The sequence below is a fragment of the Ahaetulla prasina genome, chromosome 8 (genome assembly GCF_028640845.1).
Source record: "Ahaetulla prasina isolate Xishuangbanna chromosome 8, ASM2864084v1, whole genome shotgun sequence".
Lineage (NCBI taxonomy): Eukaryota > Metazoa > Chordata > Lepidosauria > Squamata > Colubridae > Ahaetulla > Ahaetulla prasina.
In genome coordinates this window covers 2,772,696-2,792,184 of record NC_080546.1, presented here as the reverse complement: position 1 = coordinate 2,792,184, position 19,489 = coordinate 2,772,696, and the positions used below count along the sequence as shown (strand labels likewise).

The 19,489-nt window shown below is 45.1% G+C and overlaps 1 protein-coding gene across 1 annotated transcript in view; it reads right to left on the bottom strand.

Annotated features, from left to right (window-relative positions):
• The window catches only part of CPXM1 (carboxypeptidase X, M14 family member 1), a 33,647-nt gene extending 16,277 nt beyond the window's left edge, over positions 1-17,370 (bottom strand). The window contains exons 1-5 of the mRNA XM_058193239.1: positions 16,717-17,370; positions 12,592-12,693; positions 5,320-5,429; positions 4,052-4,191; positions 303-387 (exon numbers count right to left, since the gene is read on the bottom strand). Coding sequence (XP_058049222.1) covers positions 303-387; positions 4,052-4,191; positions 5,320-5,429; positions 12,592-12,693; positions 16,717-17,041 — 762 coding nt within the window. The 5' untranslated portion in view covers positions 17,042-17,370. The remainder of the gene's footprint in view (positions 1-302; positions 388-4,051; positions 4,192-5,319; positions 5,430-12,591; positions 12,694-16,716) is intronic.
• Positions 17,371-19,489: the final 2,119 nt, after the last annotated feature.

The window sequence follows — 19,489 nt, the reverse complement described above, 5'->3', positions numbered from 1 at the left end:
CAGAATGGGAGTGAAACAAACAAACAAAAAAATCGGGACTTTTTGGAATTGCCGCGGGACGCGGGACAAATTATTAAAAAGCGGGACGTCTGGTCACTATATTCTAGGCCGGTCCTTCAGTTTCCAGGGTGCCAGATCTAAGCACACCGTGGGCCACATCCAGTTCCGGGCCTTGAGTTTCACACTCCTGATATAATATGATATGAGCGTACCCCCCCCCCCCATCTACACACTGGCACACAACTTTGTGAATAGCCCCTCGAAGCTTGCTCAGTCGTCCTTCCCCCCCCCTGCAGACTTACCACTTCTTGGCTCCCATTCTTGGAAGGCCTCCAGCGATGAGTGTCGTTGCTAAACTGGATTTTATACGACGTCACCCAGCTGTACCTGGAGGAAGGAGAGAAGCAGGCGGTTCAGAATGGGCCAACGCAAAAGGAGGGGATTCGCACTCGGGTCTTCCTAACATCGCAGCTTCATCCAGCCTCCGCAGCCTTCCCGGTAAACTTCCATCTTCCTCAGAATCTCAGCTGCAGTTTTTGTAAAGGTACGGGTAGTCCTCAACTTACGACCGTAATGGAGCCTACCCATTATAGGTAGTCCTCGACTTATGACTGTAATGGAGCCGGCCCGCTATAGGTAGTCCTTGACTTATGACCGCAACGGAGCCTGCCCATTATAGATAGTCCTCGACTTATGACCATAACAGAGCCTACCTATTATAGGTAGTCCTCAACTTACGACCGTAATGGAGCCTACCCATTATAGGTAGTCCTCGACTTATGACCATAATGGAGCCTACCCATTATAGGTAGTCCTCGACTTATGACTGTAATGGAGCCGGCCCGCTATAGGTAGTCCTTGACTTATGACCGCAACGGAGCCTGCCCATTATAGATAGTCCTCGACTTATGACCATAACAGAGACTACCCATTATAGGTAGTCCTCAATTTACGACCGTAATGGAGCCTACCCATTATAGGTAGTCCTCGACTTATGACTGTAATGGATCCGGCCCGCTATAGGTAATCCTTGACTTATGATCACAACGGAGCCTGCCCATTATAGATAGTCCTCGACTTATGACCATAACAGAGACTACCCATTATAGATAGTCCTCGACTTACGACCATAACAGAGACTACCCATTATAGGTAGTCCTCAACTTACGACCGTAATGGAGCCTACCCATTATAGGTAGTCCTCGACTTATGACTGTAATGGAGCCGGCCCGCTATAGGTAGTCCTTGACTTATGATCACAACGGAGCCTGCCCATTATAGATAGTCCTCGACTTACGACCATAACAGAGACTACCCATTATAGGTAGTCCTCAACTTACGACCGTAATGGAGCCTACCCATTATAGGTAGTCCTCGACTTATGACTGTAATGGAGCCGGCCCGCTATAGGTAGTCCTTGACTTATGATCACAACGGAGCCTGCCCATTATAGATAGTCCTCGACTTATGACCATAACAGAGACTACCCATTATAGGTAGTCCTCGACTTACGACCATAATGGAGCCTACCCATTATAGGTAGTCCTCGACTTACGACCGTAATGGAGCCGGCCCGCTATAGGTAGTCCTTGACTTATGACCGCAACGGAGCCTGCCCATTATAGATAGTCCTCGACTTACGACCATAACAGGGACTACCCATTATAGGTAGTCCTCGACTTATGACTGTAACGGAGCCTGCCCGTTATAGGTAGTCCCTGACTTATGATCGCAATCGCCCCCATCCCCCCCAAAAAGTTCTGTTGCTAAGCAAGACAGTTGTGAAGGGATTTGTATCCCGTTTTACTATCTTTCTTGCCACCGTTGTTAAGTGAATCGATGCAGTTCTTAAATGAGCAACATTTAAGAGTAAGTGAATTTTTTTTTTTTTTGTTTACATTTATATCCCGCCCTTCTCCGAAGACTCAGGGCGGCTTACAGTGTGTAAGGCAATAGTCTCATTCTATTTGTATATTTACAAAGTCAACTTATTGCCCCCCCAACAATCTGGGTCCTCATTTTACCTACCTTATAAAGGATGGAAGGCTGAGTCAACCTTGGGCCTGGTGGGATTCGAGCCTGCAGTAATTGCAGGCAGCTGGTTTTAATAACAGGCTTCTTATAACCTTGAGCCACCACGGCCCGGTGAATCTGGCTTCCCTATCGACTTTGTTTGTGAGAAGGTCACACGAGGGGATTGCGTGACCCTGCATTGATGCTGCAGCCATCAATGGGGACGCGAGATTCACTTCACCAACTGTGTTACTAATTCGACAACTGCAGTGATTCACTGTGACTAAAAAGGTCGTAAAATGGGGCAAAACTGACTTCGCCAATGTCCCACTTAGTAACAGAGGTTTTTGGGCCTCAGTTGCGGTTGTAAGTCAAGGACTTCCTCTAGGACTTAGTAAGAAAAGGTGGTTCATACATTATGTAAGGCAAAATGCTTCCACAAGACGCTCCATCGCAAAATAACAGAGTTGGAGGGGACCTTGGAGGTCTTCTAGTCTAGGGGTCTCCAACCTGGGCAACTTTAAGCCTGGAGGACTTCAACTCCCAGAATTCCCCAGCCAGCTTTGCTGGCTGAGGAATTCTGGGAGTTGGTCCACAAGTTTTAAAGTTGCCAAGGTCGGAGACCCCTGTTCTAGTCCAACCCCTGCTCAGGCAGGAGACCCGATATCGCTTCAGACAGGTGGCTGTCCAGGCTCTTCCTAAAGAGATGGTGATGAAGCACCCACAACCGTGATGAAGCACCCCCAAATCTGGTGGCAGGCTGTTCCACGGGTTAATTGTCCTCACTATTAGGAAGTTTCTCCTTAATTCCAGGTTGCTTCTCTCCTTGGTTAGTTTCAATCTAGGTTTATTTATTTATTTTTTTATTGGTCTCATCTTCTTTGGAAAATGTTGAAACCCCCCCTTCTTTTCTGTGATAGCCCCCCCACACACACACAAGTACTAGTACACAGCTATTATGTCACTCCTAGTTCTTCTCTTTGTAAGACAGAAAAAAAGAGTTGGAAGGGACCTTGGAGGTCTTCTAGTCCAACCCCCTGCTCAGGCAGAAGACCCTATATCGCTTCAGACAGGTGGCTGTCCAGGCTCTTCCTAAAGAGATGGTGATGAAGCACCCCAAATCTGGTGGCAGGCTGTTCCACGGGTTAATTGTCCTCACTATTAGGAAGTTTCTCCTTAATTCCAGGTTGCTTCTCTCCTTGGTTAGTTTCAATCTAGGTTTATTTATTTATTGGTCTCATCTTCTTTGGAAAATGTTGAAACCCCCTTCTTTTCTGTGATAGCCCCCACAAATACTGGTACACAGCTATTATGTCACTCCTAGTTCTTCTCTTTGTAAGACAGAGAGAGAGAGGAGAGAGGCAGGAGACCCTATATCGCTTCAGACAGGTGGCTGTCCAGGCTCTTCCTAAAGAGATGGTGATGAAGCACCCACAACCGTGATGAAGCACCCCCAAATCTGGTGGCAGGCTGTTCCACGGGTTAATTGTCCTCACTATTAGGAAGTTTCTCCTTAATTCCAGGTTGCTTCTCTCCTTGGTTAGTTTCAATCTAGGTTTATTTATTTATTTTTTTATTGGTCTCGTCTTCTTTGGAAAATGTTGAAACCCCCCCTTCTTTTCTGTGATAGCCCCCCCCCCCCACAAATACTGGTACACAGCTATTATGTCACTCCTAGTTCTTCTCTTTGTAAGACAGAAAAAAAGAGTTGGAAGGGACCTTGGAGGTCTTCTAGTCCAACCCCCTGCTCAGGCAGAAGACCCTATAACATTCCAGACAAATGGGTGTCCAATTTCTTCTTCAAAACCTCCATTGATGGAGCACCCACAACTTCTGGTGGCAAGTTGTTCCACTGGCTAATTGTTCTCCCTGTTAGGAAATTCCTCCTTAGTCCCAGGTTGGTTTTTCGCCTTGGTCGGTTTCCATCACAGACGAACCTTTTGGGGATGGGTCTCTCAAAATTGAGGAAAGCTGGGCCTGCGGAGGAAGGTTTGCGTCCCGTTTCCCCCCACCCCCCCAGCCTCCGTGCGACACTTACGTCCAGATGGAGTTCAGCGCTTGGGTGATCACTCCGGTGAAGTGCATCAGACGCCGGGCATCAATTTCCAGCCACTGGTCCTTGTCGTTGTATCCGGCGCACCAACCTCCGTCGTACAAATCGCCATCGTGAATTCCAGACTGGGGCGAGGAAAGCGGAACGGAGGGAAACGTGAGGTTAAAGAGGGCAGGGAGACTTGGACATGTGTACGTGGTTGTTTGTGTAAGTAAGAGAGGGGGAAAGAGGGAGGGAGGGGGGAAGAGACAGGGAGGGGGAGGGGGAGAGAGATGGCTAGGGAGAGAGAAGGAGAGAGAGAGAGAGGGAGAGAGACAGAAGATAGATATATAGAATGAATAGATAGATAGATAGATAGATAGATAGATAGATAGATAGATAGATAGATAGATAGATAGAGGGAGGGAAAGGGTGATGTCCCATGAAGAGGAGTTGCTTAATGACCAACTCAACCCTTTTCCAGGGAAACTGTCAGAGAGGGAAGGAGGGGGCAGGGAGGGAAGGAAGGAAGGAGAGAGAGGGGGAGAGAGGGGGTAAGAGAGGGAGAGAGAGGGAGGCAGGCAGGGAGAGAGACAGATAGAGAGAGAGGAGAGAGAGGAGAGAGAGGAGGGAGGGAGAGAGACAGATAGGGAGAGGGGAGGAGAGGAGGCAGGGAGAGAGGGGAGAGAGAGGAGAGAGACAGGAGAGAGGGGAGGGAGAGGGAGAGGGGAAAGGGGAGAGAGGCAGGAGAGAGACAGATAGAGAGAGAGGGGAGGGAGAGGGAGGGAGGGAGAGGGGAAGAGGGGAGAGAGGGAGGAGGAGAGAGACAGATAGGGAGAGGGGAGAGAGAGGGAGGGAGAGGGGAGAGAGAGGCAGGGAGAGAGACAGATAGAGAGAGGGAGGGAGGGAGGCAGGGAGAGGGGAAGAGGGGAGAGAGAGAGGGGAGGGAGAGAGACAGATAGGGAGAGGGGAGAGAGGGGAGGAAAGATCTGTCTCTCTCCTCTCCTCCTCTCTCTCTCTCTCTCCTCTCCAGGGAGAGAGACAGGGAGAGAGGGGGAGGAAGAGGGAGGCAGGGAGAGAGTGGGGAAAGGGGGAGAGAGAGGGAGGGAGGAAGGGAGGGAGTGGGAGAGAGGGGGGAAAGAGGGGGAGAGGGAGGGAGGGAGAGAGAAGGAGATTTTTGCTACCAGTTCTCCGAACCACCTGCCGCCATCGCTACCGGATCAGCCGATCCGGTCCGAACCGGGAGCATTTCACCCTTGCGATGGGGGCCTTACCTGGATGTTGAGGCGCCCACGGTGGGGCCCGAGTCCGTCCCGCTTGGAACTGGAAGCTCGCAGTTGGGAGTCCCGGACTCTGAGAGACTCCAGACCCAGAGGAGGGCATTCTGGTTGGGGAAGAAGAAGGGAGGGGATTGTGGGGTGAGTGACGACGGGGAGACCAAATCATCTCGGTGAAAGCCCCCTCCCCAGAGACCTCCCCCCTCCCTCCCTTAGGCATGAAAAGCCAGCTGGGTGACTTTGGGCCCATCGTTCTCCCTTCCAGCCCGATTCCCAGGGGAGGAACGGGGAAGGATTCGGTCCAAGGCCCCCCCCCCCAAGGAAGAGACTCCAGTGCGGGGGTGGGGGGAGGCGTTTTGTCTGCTCCCTTTGAATGATAATCATGGAACTATTTCTTGCAGGAGCCACGGCTGAGTCAACCGCCCCGAGGAAAAAAAAGAAAAGAAAAGAAAAAAATCAAAGAAATCCAGGCCAAAATGTGATGAGGAACTCGACCGCAATTTTGAGGAGACCCTCTCTGGGCCTCTTGTCCTCTGCGAGTGCCAGAAGAATTTATGCAGAGCAAGCACTTGGACTCCAAATGGCTTTTTCTTTCATTTTCTTTTCTTTCTCTCTCTCTCTCTTTCTCTCTCTTTTTTCTTTCTTTCTTTCTCTCTCTCTCTCCTTCTTTCTTTCTCCCCTCCACTGCCCCCTTGCCTTCTCCTCCTCTCTCCTCCTCTCCTGCTTTCCCTTTCCTTCTCTTTCCCTTTTTTCTTCCCTTCCCCCTTTCCTTTCCTTTCCTTTCCCTTCCCTTCTTTTCCCTTCCTTCCCATTCCTTCCTCCTTTCCTTTCCTTTCCTTTCCTTTCCTTTCCTTCCTATTCCATTTCATTCCATTCCCTAGTCTCTCCTCTCCTCTCCTCTCCTCTCCTCTCCTCTTCTACTCCACTCTTTTCTCTATTCCCTGATTTGTTCCTTTCCTTTCCTTTCCTTCCCATTCCTTCTTCCTTTCCTTTCCTTTCCTTTCCTTTCCTTCCTATTCCATTTCATTCCATTCCCTAGTCTCGTCTCTCCTCTCCTCTCCTCTCCTCTCCTCTCCTCTCCTCTCCTCTTCTACTCCACTCTTTTCTCTATTCCCTGATTTGTTCCTTTCCTTTCCTTTCCTTCCCATTCCTTCTTCCTTTCCTTTCCTTTCCTTTCCTTCCTATTCCATTTCATTCCATTCCCTAGTCTCGTCTCTCCTCTCCTCTCCTCTCCTCTCCTCTTCTACTCCACTCTTTTCTCTATTCCCTGATTTGTTCCTTTCCTTTCCTTTCCTTTCCTTTCCTTTCCTTTCCTTTCCTTTCCTTTCCTTTCCTTTCCTTTCCTTTCCTTTCCTTTCCTTTCCCTTCCCTTCCCTTCTCTTCCCTTCCCTTCTTCTTTTCTCCCCTTCCCTTCCCTTCTCTTTCCTTTCCTCTTTCCCAGCTGCCAGGATTTTAAAAGCTGCAGGAGAGGCCAAAATATGCAAAGCTTTGCTCTCCGTTGGTAAAAAAAAAAACGGCCAACGGTCAAACTCCATTGTGGTTGCACCACTGATCCAGGGACACCAAAAGCCCATCCTCCTTTCTAGGCGGATGCCAATCCAGGACATGTTGCAGAATTTGCATTTAATTTCACAGGGGACAGATCTAGAATTGGAGTTTGAAATACAGGACTGGGAAGTGAGTGGCTAAGGAAGGAAAGAATTGAAAGGAAGGAAGGAAGGAATTGAAGAGGAAGGAGCGAAGGAAGGAATTGAAGAGGAAGGAGCGAAGGAAGGAAGGAATTGGAAGGAAGGAAGGAAGGAAGGAAGGAAGGAAGGAAGGAAGGAAGGAATTGGAGTGGAAGAAGGAAGGGAAGGAAGAGGGAATTGAAGAGGAAGGAAGGAAGGAAAAGGAAGGAAGAAAAGAAGGAAGGAAGGAAGGAAATGATGAGGAAGGAGGGTAGGAAGGAAGGAATTGGAAGGAAGGAAAGAAGGAAGGAATTGGAGAGGAAGGAAGGAAGGAAAGAAGGAAGGAAGGAAGGAAAGAAGGAAGGAATTGAAGAGGAAGGAAGGAAGGAAAGAAGGAAGGAGGGAAGGAGGGAAGGAAATGATGAGGAAGAAGGGAAGGAAGGAAGGAAGGAGTTTTCGTTGCACCTAGTTCATCCCTCCCAATCACTGCCCCATGCATGGGTGGGGAATTCTGGGAGTTGAAGTCAACAGATCTTAAACGTCCCTAAGGCTGGATACCCTTGACTTAAAGGAAACCCAAGCACCATGTTTCCCACAGCCACCAATATTCGCCCAAAGCATGCTCAGGAGTGTGACGATCCATGCAAGTTCCTAGTCCTCAGTGCTGCTGTGGCTGGCATCTGTACCCACCAGGAAATGCACCGTTTGGGTCAATTGAAAAAAAAAAAAATCAAGAGAAAGTCAATCTCTCCCCCTCCCCACATCCTCATTTAAAACAAAAAAAACACCAGGATGCAAGAGGGATGGGAAGAGGGGCCCATCTTTAGGCAACAGCTGCTGTGCATTTCCTCTTGGCCTCCTGTCCTCCCCTCCTGCTGTTTTCCTCACGGTTGCTTTTGCAATATTTTTATTTTCTTTGGTGAAAGGTGCCTTTCTTCCTTCGGGCGAGAACCGGCTGTCCCTTTCTCAGCTGGCAGGCTTAAGGCTGCCAGATTTCTGGAACTGACCGGCAGAGCGGCAGCCAAACCCAACAACTCAATGTGACCGGAAGCCTGGAAAGCCAAAAAAAAAATAAAAATAAAAAAAATCCCGGAGCCGGCTTTCCAAGAACGATCCGAAAGAGCACCAAGTGGCATCCGGAGATCGGAGAATCCGAGCGTCCCTCGATGAACAAAAGCTACACATTCAGGAAAGTTCGGAAAGTGTAATTCTTGATATGTGTCTCCTTGACTTAGGACCACAATTTTAGCCCAACGGGTCTGTTGTTAAGTGAGACATTCATTAAGTGAGTTTTGCCCCATTTTACGACCTTTCTTGCCACCGTTGTTAAGTGAATCACTGCAGTTGATAAGCTAGGAAGCCGGCTGTTCAGTGAACCTGTTACGGGAATTTTCCCATTGAGAGAGAGAGAATGAAGAAAGAAATAATGGAGAGAGAGAGAGAATGGAGAAAGAGAGAAACAGATAGGAGGTAGATTAGAGGGAGGCATAGAGGGAAACAGAATGGAGATAGACATAGTGATGATGATAGATGGAGAATAGATAGATGGATAGATAGATAGATAGATAGATAGATAGATAGATAGATAGATAGATAGATAGATAGATAGATGATAGCTGGATGGACGGATGGACAGATAGATAATAGATAGATGATATAGATGATAGATTAATAGATCAATCGATCATAGAGAGAGAGATGATAGAGAGAAGGAGAGAGAGCGAAAGATAGATAAGAGATAGATGATAGAGAGAGAAAGAGAGATGAAGATAGATAAGATAGATGATAGAGAGAAAGAGAGATGAGAGATGAGAGAAAGATAGATAGATAGACAGATAGATAATAGATAGATAAATAGATAGATAGATAGATAGATAGATAGATAGATAGATAGATAGATAGATAGATAGATAGATAGATAGATAGATAGATAGATAGATAATAAATGGATGGATGGACAGATAGGTGATAGATAGATGATATAGATGATAGATAGATTAATAGATAGATCTCTCAGAGAGAGAGATGATAGGAGAGAGAGAGAAAGATAGAGATAGATGAAAGAGAGATGACAGAAAGAGAGAGAAAGAGAAAGATAGATAAGAGATATAGATGATAGAGAGAGAGAGATAGAAAGAGATGAGAGAGATGAGAGAAAAAGATAGATAGATAGATAGATAGATAGATAGATAGATAGATAGATAGATAGATAGATAGATAGATAGATAGATAGATGATAGCTGGATGGACGGATGGACAGATAGATAATAGATGATATAGATGATAGATTAATAGATCAATCGATCATAGAGAGAGAGATGATAGAAGGAGAGAGAGCGAAAGATAGATAAGAGATAGATGATAGAGAGAGAGAAAGAGAGAAAGATAGATTAGAGAGATGGAGAGATAATGGAGAGAGAGAAAAATAGATAGATAGATAGATAGATAGATAGATAGATAGATAGATAGATAGATAGATAGATAGATAATAAATGGATGGATGGACAGATAGGTGATAGATAGATGATATAGATGATAGATTAATAGATAGATCTCTCATAGAGAGAGATGATAGGAGAGAGAGAGAAAGATAGAGATAGATGATAGAAAGAGAGATGACAGAAAGAGAGAGAAAGAGAAAGATAGATAAGAGATATAGATGATAGAGAGAGAGATAGAAAGAGAGAGGAGAGAAAAAGATAGATAGATAGATAGATAGATAGATAGATAGATAGATAGATAGATAGATAGATAGATAGATAGATAGATAGATGATAGCTGGATGGACGGATGGACAGATAGATAATAGATAGATGATATAGATGATAGATTAATAGATCAATCGATCATAGAGAGAGAGATGATAGAAGGAGAGAGAGCGAAAGATAGATAAGAGATAGATGATAGAGAGAGAGAGAAAGATAGATTAGAGAGATGGAGAGATAATGGAGAGAGAGAAAAATAGATAGATAGATAGATAGATAGATAGATAGATAGATAGATAGATAGATAGATAGATAGATAGATAGATAGATGATAGCTGGATGGACGGATGGACAGATAGATAATAGATAGATGATATAGATGATAGATTAATAGATCAATCGATCATAGAGAGAGAGATGATAGAAGGAGAGAGAGCGAAAGATAGATAAGAGATAGATGATAGAGAGAGAGAAAGAGAGAAAGATAGATTAGAGAGATGGAGAGATAATGGAGAGAGAAAAAATAGATAGATGGATGGATGGATGATAGGTGAATCACTACAGTTGTTAAGTTAGTAAGGCGGTTGTTCAGTGAATCTGTTAAGTGAATTTCCCCATGGACTTCACCCATCGGAAGGTCGCGATAGGGGGTCACATGACCCCGGGGCACTGCAACTGTCATAAGTATGAACCCGTTGCCAAGTGTCTGAATGCTGCTCACATCAGGGCTCTCCAACCTTGGCAACTTTAAGCCTGGGGGACTTCAACTCCCAGAATCCCCCAGCCAGCAAAGCTGGCTCGCGTGACCATGGTGGGATGCTGCAACGGTCGTAAATGTGGGAAACGGTCCTAAGTCACTTTTTTCAGTGCCCTTGTAACTTTGAACGGTCACTAAATGAACGGCTGTAAGTCGAGACTACCTGCAAATTTTTTTTTTCCCCTATGAAAAAAACCAGGCTGTCCTGCTGTGGGAGAGTTCCACTGTGCCAGGCGCACGACAATATCACAACCTTTGGACTGCTTAAAGCTGTTCTGGAACCTCACTTGAAAAGGTGAGTTAGCCAATCCAGTTGGGCTCTGTGTTCGAGCTTCCTCCATCCGGATATGAGCCTGGTCTAGCAGGTTCCAGGCTAGAGAACTGGGAGACTGTGAGTTCTAGTCCTGACCTGGAGATGAACTCCAGCTGAGTGACTTTGGGTGAGTCACCAGGAGACAGTGAGTTCTAGTCCTCACCTAGACATGAACTCCAGCTGGGTGACTTTGGGCGAGTCACCAGGAGACAGTGAGTTCTAGTTCTGACCTAGAGATGAACTCCAGCTGGGTGACTTTGGGCCAGTCACCAGGAGACAGAGAGTTCTAGTTCTGACCTAGAGATGAAATCCAGCTGGGTGACTTTGGGCGAGTCACCAGGAGACAGTGAGTTCTAGTCCTGACCTAGAGATGAACTCCAGCTGGGTGACTTTGGGCCAGTCACCAGGAGACAGTGAGTTCTAGTTCTGACCTAGAGATGAAATCCAGCTGGGTGACTTTGGGCCAGTCACCAGGAGACAGTGAGTTCTAGTCCTGACCTAGAGATGAACTCCAGCTGGGTGACTTTGGGCCAGTCACCAGGAGACAGTGAGTTCTAGTCCTGACCTAGACATGAAGTCCTGCTGGGTGACTTTGGGCCAGTCACCAGGAGACAGTGAGTTCTAGTCCTGACCTAGACATGAAGTCCTGCTGGGTGACTTTGGGCCAGTCACCAGGAGACAGTGAGTTCTAGTCCTGATCTAGACATGAAGTCCTGCTGGGTGACTTTGGGCGAGTCACCAGGAGACAGTGAGTTCTAGTTCTGACCTAGAGATGAAATCCAGCTGGGTGACTTTGGGCGAGTCACCAGGAGACAGTGAGTTCTAGTCCTGACCTAGACATGAACTCCAGCTGGGTGACTTTGGGTGAGTCACCAGGAGACAGTGAGTTCTAGTCCTGACCTAGACATGAAGTCCTGGTGGGTGACTTTGGGCGAGTCACCAGGAGACAGTGAGTTCTAGTTCTGACCTAGAGTTGAAGTCCTGCTGGGTGACTTTGGGCCAGTCACCAGGAGACAGTGAGTTCTAGTCCTGACCTAGACATGAACTCCAGCTGGGTGACTTTGGGTGAGTCACCAGGAGACAGTGAGTTCTAGTTCTGACCTAGAGATGAAATCCAGCTGGGTGACTTTGGGCCAGTCACCAGGAGACAGTGAGTTCTAGTCCTGACCTAGACATGAAGTCCTGGTGGGTGACTTTGGGCCAGTCACCAGGAGACAGTGAGTTCTAGTCCTGACCTAGACATGAAGTCCTGGTGGGTGACTTTGGGCGAGTCACCAGGAGACAGTGAATTCTAGTCCTGACCTAGACATGAACTCCAGCTGGGTGACTTTGGGCGAGTCACCAGGAGACAGTGAGTTCTAGTCAGACCGAAATCCAGCTGAGTGACTTTGTGCCAAATATTCCCTTTTGGCCCAAAGCATCTCATAGGATAGTTGAGTAACTAAGTAAGTAAGTAAGTAGGATGTGGGACAACCCCGGCAGGCACCTCCTGGGGCATCCAAGCAGCGAAGGGATCCAGCCTCCTGTTTCTAGTCCTCATGTATCCGGAGCTGCCAATGCTAAAGGCCAATAAATGCAAAGCTGGCTGAGGAACTCTAGGGATTGAAGTCCACAAGCCTTAAAGGGACCAAGGTTGGAGACCCCTGCTCCAGAGGACATGGGCCGCTCCTCCCACCCACCCCCAAAAAGGCCCTGCCGGGGACGATGGGTGTTGCAGTCCAGCCTTCCGAAAGGGGACCTGTCGGTCGGAGCTCAGAGCTGGCTCAGGGGCGACACAAAGTGCCCACATTGAGGAGGAAGAGGGGCAAAGAGGAACAAAGGACCTACCGGATGCCTCTGGGGTGCCCGATTCCGGCTTTAGCAGCTTTTGGGTCTTCTTCTTCAAAACCTTCTTCTTGATTATTTTGACCCGGAGACGTTTTTTCGGAGCTGAGGAAAAGTAAAACCACACAGCGGGTCAGTTTCCTTTCAACAATTAATTACAGTAATCTCCCTATCATCTCTCCCTCCCTCTCTCTCTCTCTGTCTCTCTCTGTCTCTCTCTCTCCCCTATCTATCTATCTATCTATCTATCTATCTATCTATCTATCTATCTATCTATCTATCTATCTATCTATCTATCTATCTATCTATCTATCTATCATCTCTCTCCCTCCCCCTCCCCTCTCTCTATCTGTTTATCGGCCTGTCTATCGTCTATTGTCTATCATTATCTATTCTGCCTCTGTCTTCTCTCTCTGTCTCTCACATCCATCTCTCTCTATCACCTCTCTATCAGATTTAGAAACTGCCCATTTCCCTTATATTCACAAATATTCTTGACGTCTATTAGGTGATTGTTCGTATTATCTGCTAGCTGTTGTAACCTGCTTAGATCCTATCGATTGAAGCTGCGGAAAAGAAACTGTTAGTTTAACATATACATGTAAATATATGTTGAACATATATGTAAGGCTTTCTCTCTCTCACGTATGTAGGTATAGGTATAGATTGATGGATGATAGATAGATAGATAGATAGATAGATAGATAGATAGATAGATAGATAGATAGATAGATAGATAGATAGATAGATAGATAGATATACACAGGATAGATAGATAAATATACACAGGATAGATAGATAGATGATAGATAGATAGATAGATAGATAGATAGATAGATAGATAGATAGATAGATAGATAGATAGATATAGATAGATAGAAGGTGTGGCTCAAGCTGTAAGGCTGTAAGAAGCCTGTTATTAAACATAGCTGCCTGCAATTACTGCAGGTTCTAGTCCCACCAGGCCCAAGGTTGACTCAGCCTTCCATCCTTTATAAGGTAGGTAAAATGAGGACCCAGATTGTTGGGGGCAATAAGTTGACTTTGTATATAAATATACAAATAGAATGAGACTATTGCCTTACACAATGTAAGCCGCCCTGAGTCTTCGGAGAAGGGCGGGATATAAATGTAAATAAATAAATAAAAAAGATGATAGATAGATAGATAGATAGATAGATAGATAGATAGATAGATAGATAGATAGATAGATAGATAGATAGATAGATATACACAGAAGATAGATAGATAGATAGATAGATAGATAGATAGATAGATAGATAGATAGATAGATGATAGATAGATAGATGATAGATAGATAGATAGATATACACAGAAGATAGATAGATAGATAGATAGATAGATAGATAGATAGATAGATGATAGATAGATAGATGATAGATAGATAGATAGATAGATAGATAGATAGATAGATAGATATACACAGTAGATAGATAGATAGATAGATAGATAGATAGATAGATAGATAGATAGATAGATAGATAGATAGATAGATAGATAGATAGATAGATATACACAGAAGATAGATAGATAGATAGATAGATAGATAGATAGATAGATAGATAGATAGATAGATAGATAGATAGATAGATAGATAGATAGATATACACAGAAGATAAATAGATAGATAGATAGATAGATAGACAGACACAGAAGATAGATAGATAGATAGATGATAGATAGATAGATATACACAGAAGATAGATAGATAGATAGATGATAGATAGATAGATGATAGATAGATAGATAGATATACACAGAAGATAGATAGATAGATAGATGATAGATAGATAGATATACACAGAAGATAGATAGATAGATGATAGATAGATAGATAGATAGATAGATAGATAGATAGATAGATAGATAGATAGATAGGTAGGTAGATAGATATACACAGAAGATAGATAGATAGATAGATGATAGATAGATAGATATACACAGAAGATAGATAGACAGATAGATAGATAGATAGATAGATAGATAGATAGATAGATAGATAGATAGATAGATAGATAGATAGATATACAGAAGATAGATAGATAGATAGATGATAGATAGATAGATAGATAGATAGATAGATAGATGATAGATAGATAGATAGAAAGATAGATAGACAGATAGACAGATAGATAGATAGATAGATAGATAGATAGATAGATAGATAGATGATAGATAGATAGATGATAGGTAGATAGATAGATGATAGATAGATAGATAGATAGATAGATATACACATAAGAGATAGATAGATAGATAGATAGATAGATAGATAGATAGATAGATAGATAGATAGATAGATAGATAGATAGATATACACAGAAGATAGATAGATAGATAGATAGATAGATAGATAGATAGATAGATAGATAGATAGATAGATAGATAGATAGATAGATAGATAGATATACACAGAAGATAGATAGATAGATAGACAGACAGACAGACACAGAAGAGATAGATAGATAGATATACACATAAGAGATAGATAGATAGATAGATAGATAGATAGATAGATAGATAGATAGATAGATAGATAGATATACACAGAAGATAGATAGATAGATAGATAGATAGATAGATAGATATACACAGAAGATAGATAGATAGATGATAGATAGATAGATAGATAGATAGATAGATAGATAGATAGATAGATAGATAGGTAGGTAGATAGATATACACAGAAGATAGATAGATAGATAGATGATAGATAGATAGATATACACAGAAGATAGATAGATAGATAGATGATAGATAGATAGATAGATATACACAGAAGATAGATAGATAGATGATAGATAGATAGATAGATAGATAGATAGATAGATAGATAGATAGATAGATAGACAGATAGATAGACAGACAGACAGACAGACAGGCAGACACACACAAACACACACACAGCACTAGGAACCGTGAAAGAAAACAACCAAGTTCAGAGAGGACACACAATCCTCCTCCCCCTCCTCCCTGCAACCCCCCTTCCTTTCTAACACTGATGATGTTACCTAGTTGAGTCATGAAACGTCTGCAAAAATACCACCCAGCTCAGAGAGCACCGAGGACCCCACAGTTCAGCCCTGAGCTAGAAATATTCCCCTTTATCGATCTACAGTAGTGGCCAAAATCGTGGAAACCTTTTGGGAAAAGTGTATTTTCTAAAACTAGCTAATAACACCACTTTTTTTGGGGGTGGGGGGAGCAGTCCCATAAAATTATATATCAATGGAAAGATAATTTAATCAAGAACGAAACGCAATCACTTTTAGGAAGGATTTGCTATTAGCATAGCCGTTACAGTATAAAGAAGAAAAGTGAAACGCGTAGCAAAAGTGAGATATACAGAAATGATCACCATAGAAAAAAAGGAGATACACAAAAATTATCACCATGTCAGTTAATCCTTAATTGGGTAACTTTTAGAATGAATGACGGCCTTACAACAATCTTCCCATGGAGTGAACCAAGTCTTTGAGTTCTGCTGCAGCTGTTATCATGTGAAACCAAGATTAAATGATGGCTTCGATTAACTGGGTTTTATTGCTGGGTCGCTTCTGACTAAGAAGTTTCTTTAGTTGGCTCCATAGGTCTGGGCTATTCCCAGGCCATTCCAGCTGTGGAATAGGATTCTCTTAAAACTCCAAAAAAAAAAAGTGGTGTTGTTAGCCATCAAACCTCAAAAATACACTTTCCCCAAAAGGTTTCCACAATTTTAGCCACGACTGTACATCTATCATACTCCAGAACAAAAAATTTGATTTGGGTCATCTTTAGGAAAACCCGAGACACGTTTCATCAGCGCCCCCCCACATCCCCACCTCTTGTCCTGCTACTTATCAGACCAACCTTCTCAAACCTGAGGTCCCCCAGATGCAAGGGACTACAATTCCCATCATCACAACTGCTGGTTGAACTGGCCGGCTCAGGATTAGCTGAATTCTCTGAATTCGGAATTCTGTGGCATGCATCGCATTTCTTACGCGCCTGTTCTCAGAAAAATACTTTCCCCCTGCATCCGACTTCCCAAGAAGGGGACAACTGATGCCCTCCACCCGAAAACCACCTCATCCCCTCCCTTTCCACCCCCAGCCCCCCATCAGTTACCTTTGCTGACCCTTGGGGTCTCGGTGGAGACCCTCCCTCTTGTGGTGCCGCTGGGAGACGGTGGCACCTCCAGATCATCTTGAGTCCTGGGCAGAGTTGTCGAGATTTGGGAGGGCTCCGTGGGCCCCGGGCCCTTTTCTTCTCTGGCCCCAGCTGTGGAAACCGAAGGAGAGACCCCCTGGGGCACAGCCGTGGTCCAGTTGGCCGTGGTGTCCCCGAGCATCTCCTGGGAAGGTCCAGGTGTGAGCGAAAGGGAGCGTCCCACTGCAGAGGGGACCCAGCTTAGGTGGGAAAGAACCAGGAGCGTGGTGGGGACCCACAGCATGTCGGGCGAGCTGAACTGAGCCCCACACGGTCTGCAGCCTTGGTCCTCCGAGTCTTCTCTAGCTGCTTCTCCCTGGGACGCTCAGAAGCTTAGAAGCATCCTCCTCCGGCTCGCATTCCTTGCTATTTCTATGCGCCTGCCTACCGCATTGTCGGGAATAGCTGGGACCCATTAAAACACACACACACACACACACACACACACACACACACACACACACACACAGAGGCAAACACAGCCTCCTGCTCTTCAGCTTCCTTGGCTTCGCTTGACTTGTTCCATTTGTTCTCCAAATGGGGCCACTGCTGCGTTTCTCCTGCCTGGCAGAATCTCTTTGAAGCTGCAACCCCCTCCCCCCCCCTTCGCATCCTGGTTTTGGGAATTTGCATTTGAGATTTGGCTTGGAGTTTTTTCTCTTCTCTTCTCTTCTCTTCTCTTCTCTTCTCTTCTCTTCCCATCATCTTCTTTCCTCTCCTCTCCTCCTTCCCTTTCCCCTCTTTTCTTCTCCTCTTCTCTCCTCTTCTTATCCCATCATCTTCTCTTCTCTTCTCTTCTCTTCTCTTCTCTTCTCTTCTTCTCTTCCTTCCCTTCCCTCTTTTCTCTCCTCTCCTCTTCTTATCCCATCATCTTCTCTTCTCTTCTTTTCTCTTCTTCTCTTCTCTTCTTCTCTTCTTCTCTTCCTTCCCCTTCCCCTCTTTTCTTCTCCTCTCCTCTCCTCTCCTCATCCCATCATCTTCTCTTCTCTTCTCTTCTCTTCTTCTCTTCCTTCCCTCTTTTCTTCTCCTCTCCTCTCCTCTCCTCATCCCATCATCTTCTCTTCTCTTCTCTTCCTTCCCTCTTTTCTCTCCTCTCCTCTTCTTATCCCATCATCTTCTCTTCTCTTCTCTTCCTTCCCCTTCCCCTCTTTTCTTCTCCTCTCCTCTCCTCTTCTTATCCCATCATCTTCTCTTCTCTTCTCTTCTCTTCTCTTCTCTTCTCTTCTCTTCTCTTCTCTTCTCTTCTCCTCTCCTCTTCTCTTCTCTTCTCTTCTCTTCTCTTCTCTTCTCTTCTCTTCTCTTCTCTTCCCCTTCCCTTCCCCTTCCCCTTCCCTCCTTTCCTGTCTCCTCCCCTCCCGTCTGGACAAAATATCAGTCAATGTGGAAAGCAGATGTTCCCCACCCTACAACAGTTCAGGATTGTTTTGGGGTCTTTGATACAGGCATTTCAATTACCCATCTATGTAACATCATCAATGCTAGAAGGGAATGGAGTTTGTGAAGAGGAGGAGGAGGAGGAGGAGGAGGAGGAGGAGGAGGAGGAGGAGGAGGAGGAGGAGGAGGACGGCAACTGTGGTGCCCTTAGTGCTCTCGGAGCTTGGTGGTTTTCTTGCAGATGTTTCATTACCCAAGAACATAATTTCATCCATGCTTAGTGATGTTACTGTACTGTTATTACAGTATTAATGATGTTACCTAGTTGGGTCATGAAAAGTCTGCAAGGAAACAACCAAGTTCAGAGAGCATCAAGGACCACTCAGTTCTCTCCTTCTCCTCCTCCCGATAAACCCCTCTTCCTTCTAGCACTGACTGACCATGTTACCTAGCTGGGTCATGAAACATCTGCAAGAAAGCTCAGAGAGGACTCCTCAGTCCTCCTCCTCCCCACAACCCTCTCTTCTTTCTAGCCCTGATGGTGTTACCTAGTTGGGTCATGAAATGTCTGCAAGGAAACAACCAAGCTCAGAGAGCACCAAGGACCCCATAGTTGTCTTCTTCCTCCTCCACCTCCTCCTCCTCCTCCTCCCCTTGGTCTTCTCTACAAACCCCCCCTCTCTTCTAGCCCTGATGACGTTACTTCTTCCTCCCCTCTCATCACCCTCTTCCTCTTCCCTTCTAGCACTGATGGTGTTCCCTAGCTGGGTCACGAAACGTTTGCAAGGAAACCGCCAAGCTCAGAGAGCACAGCCCACAGTTCAACCCCTGAGCTACAAATATTCTCTTTTCTTGGTTAACAGGATTGTTCGAAAAGTAGAGGGACCTTTCCCAGCAGTTCCTGATCTGAGCCCTTCTTGGACTGACCGTGGAAGCCTTCAGGGCTCACCTCCTTTGGGAATGAAATTGTCAACAACTTGGAGAGCATCCAAGATCAGATTCCAGAAAATGGAGCTCCTTTCGGCTAAAGGACCACGCGAGATTCCGTTCCTAAGAAAGTTTTGAGTCACGAAACTATTGTTTTCGAGGGACATCTGTTTCTGTTCTCATTTATTCATCCCTTCGGAGGTTGGTAGCACAGATAAAAGTTACGGGGTAGATTTCATAACCGAATAAATCACATCAACAAAAAAATAAATAAATTAAAATCTAGGCAGCCAAAGGGTTTGGGTATCATTTTATGGGATGGACGCACCCTTCGTTTTGCATTTTTTTGCCTCGGGGAATGGATTTCTTTGGAGCAGAACAAACAAACTCT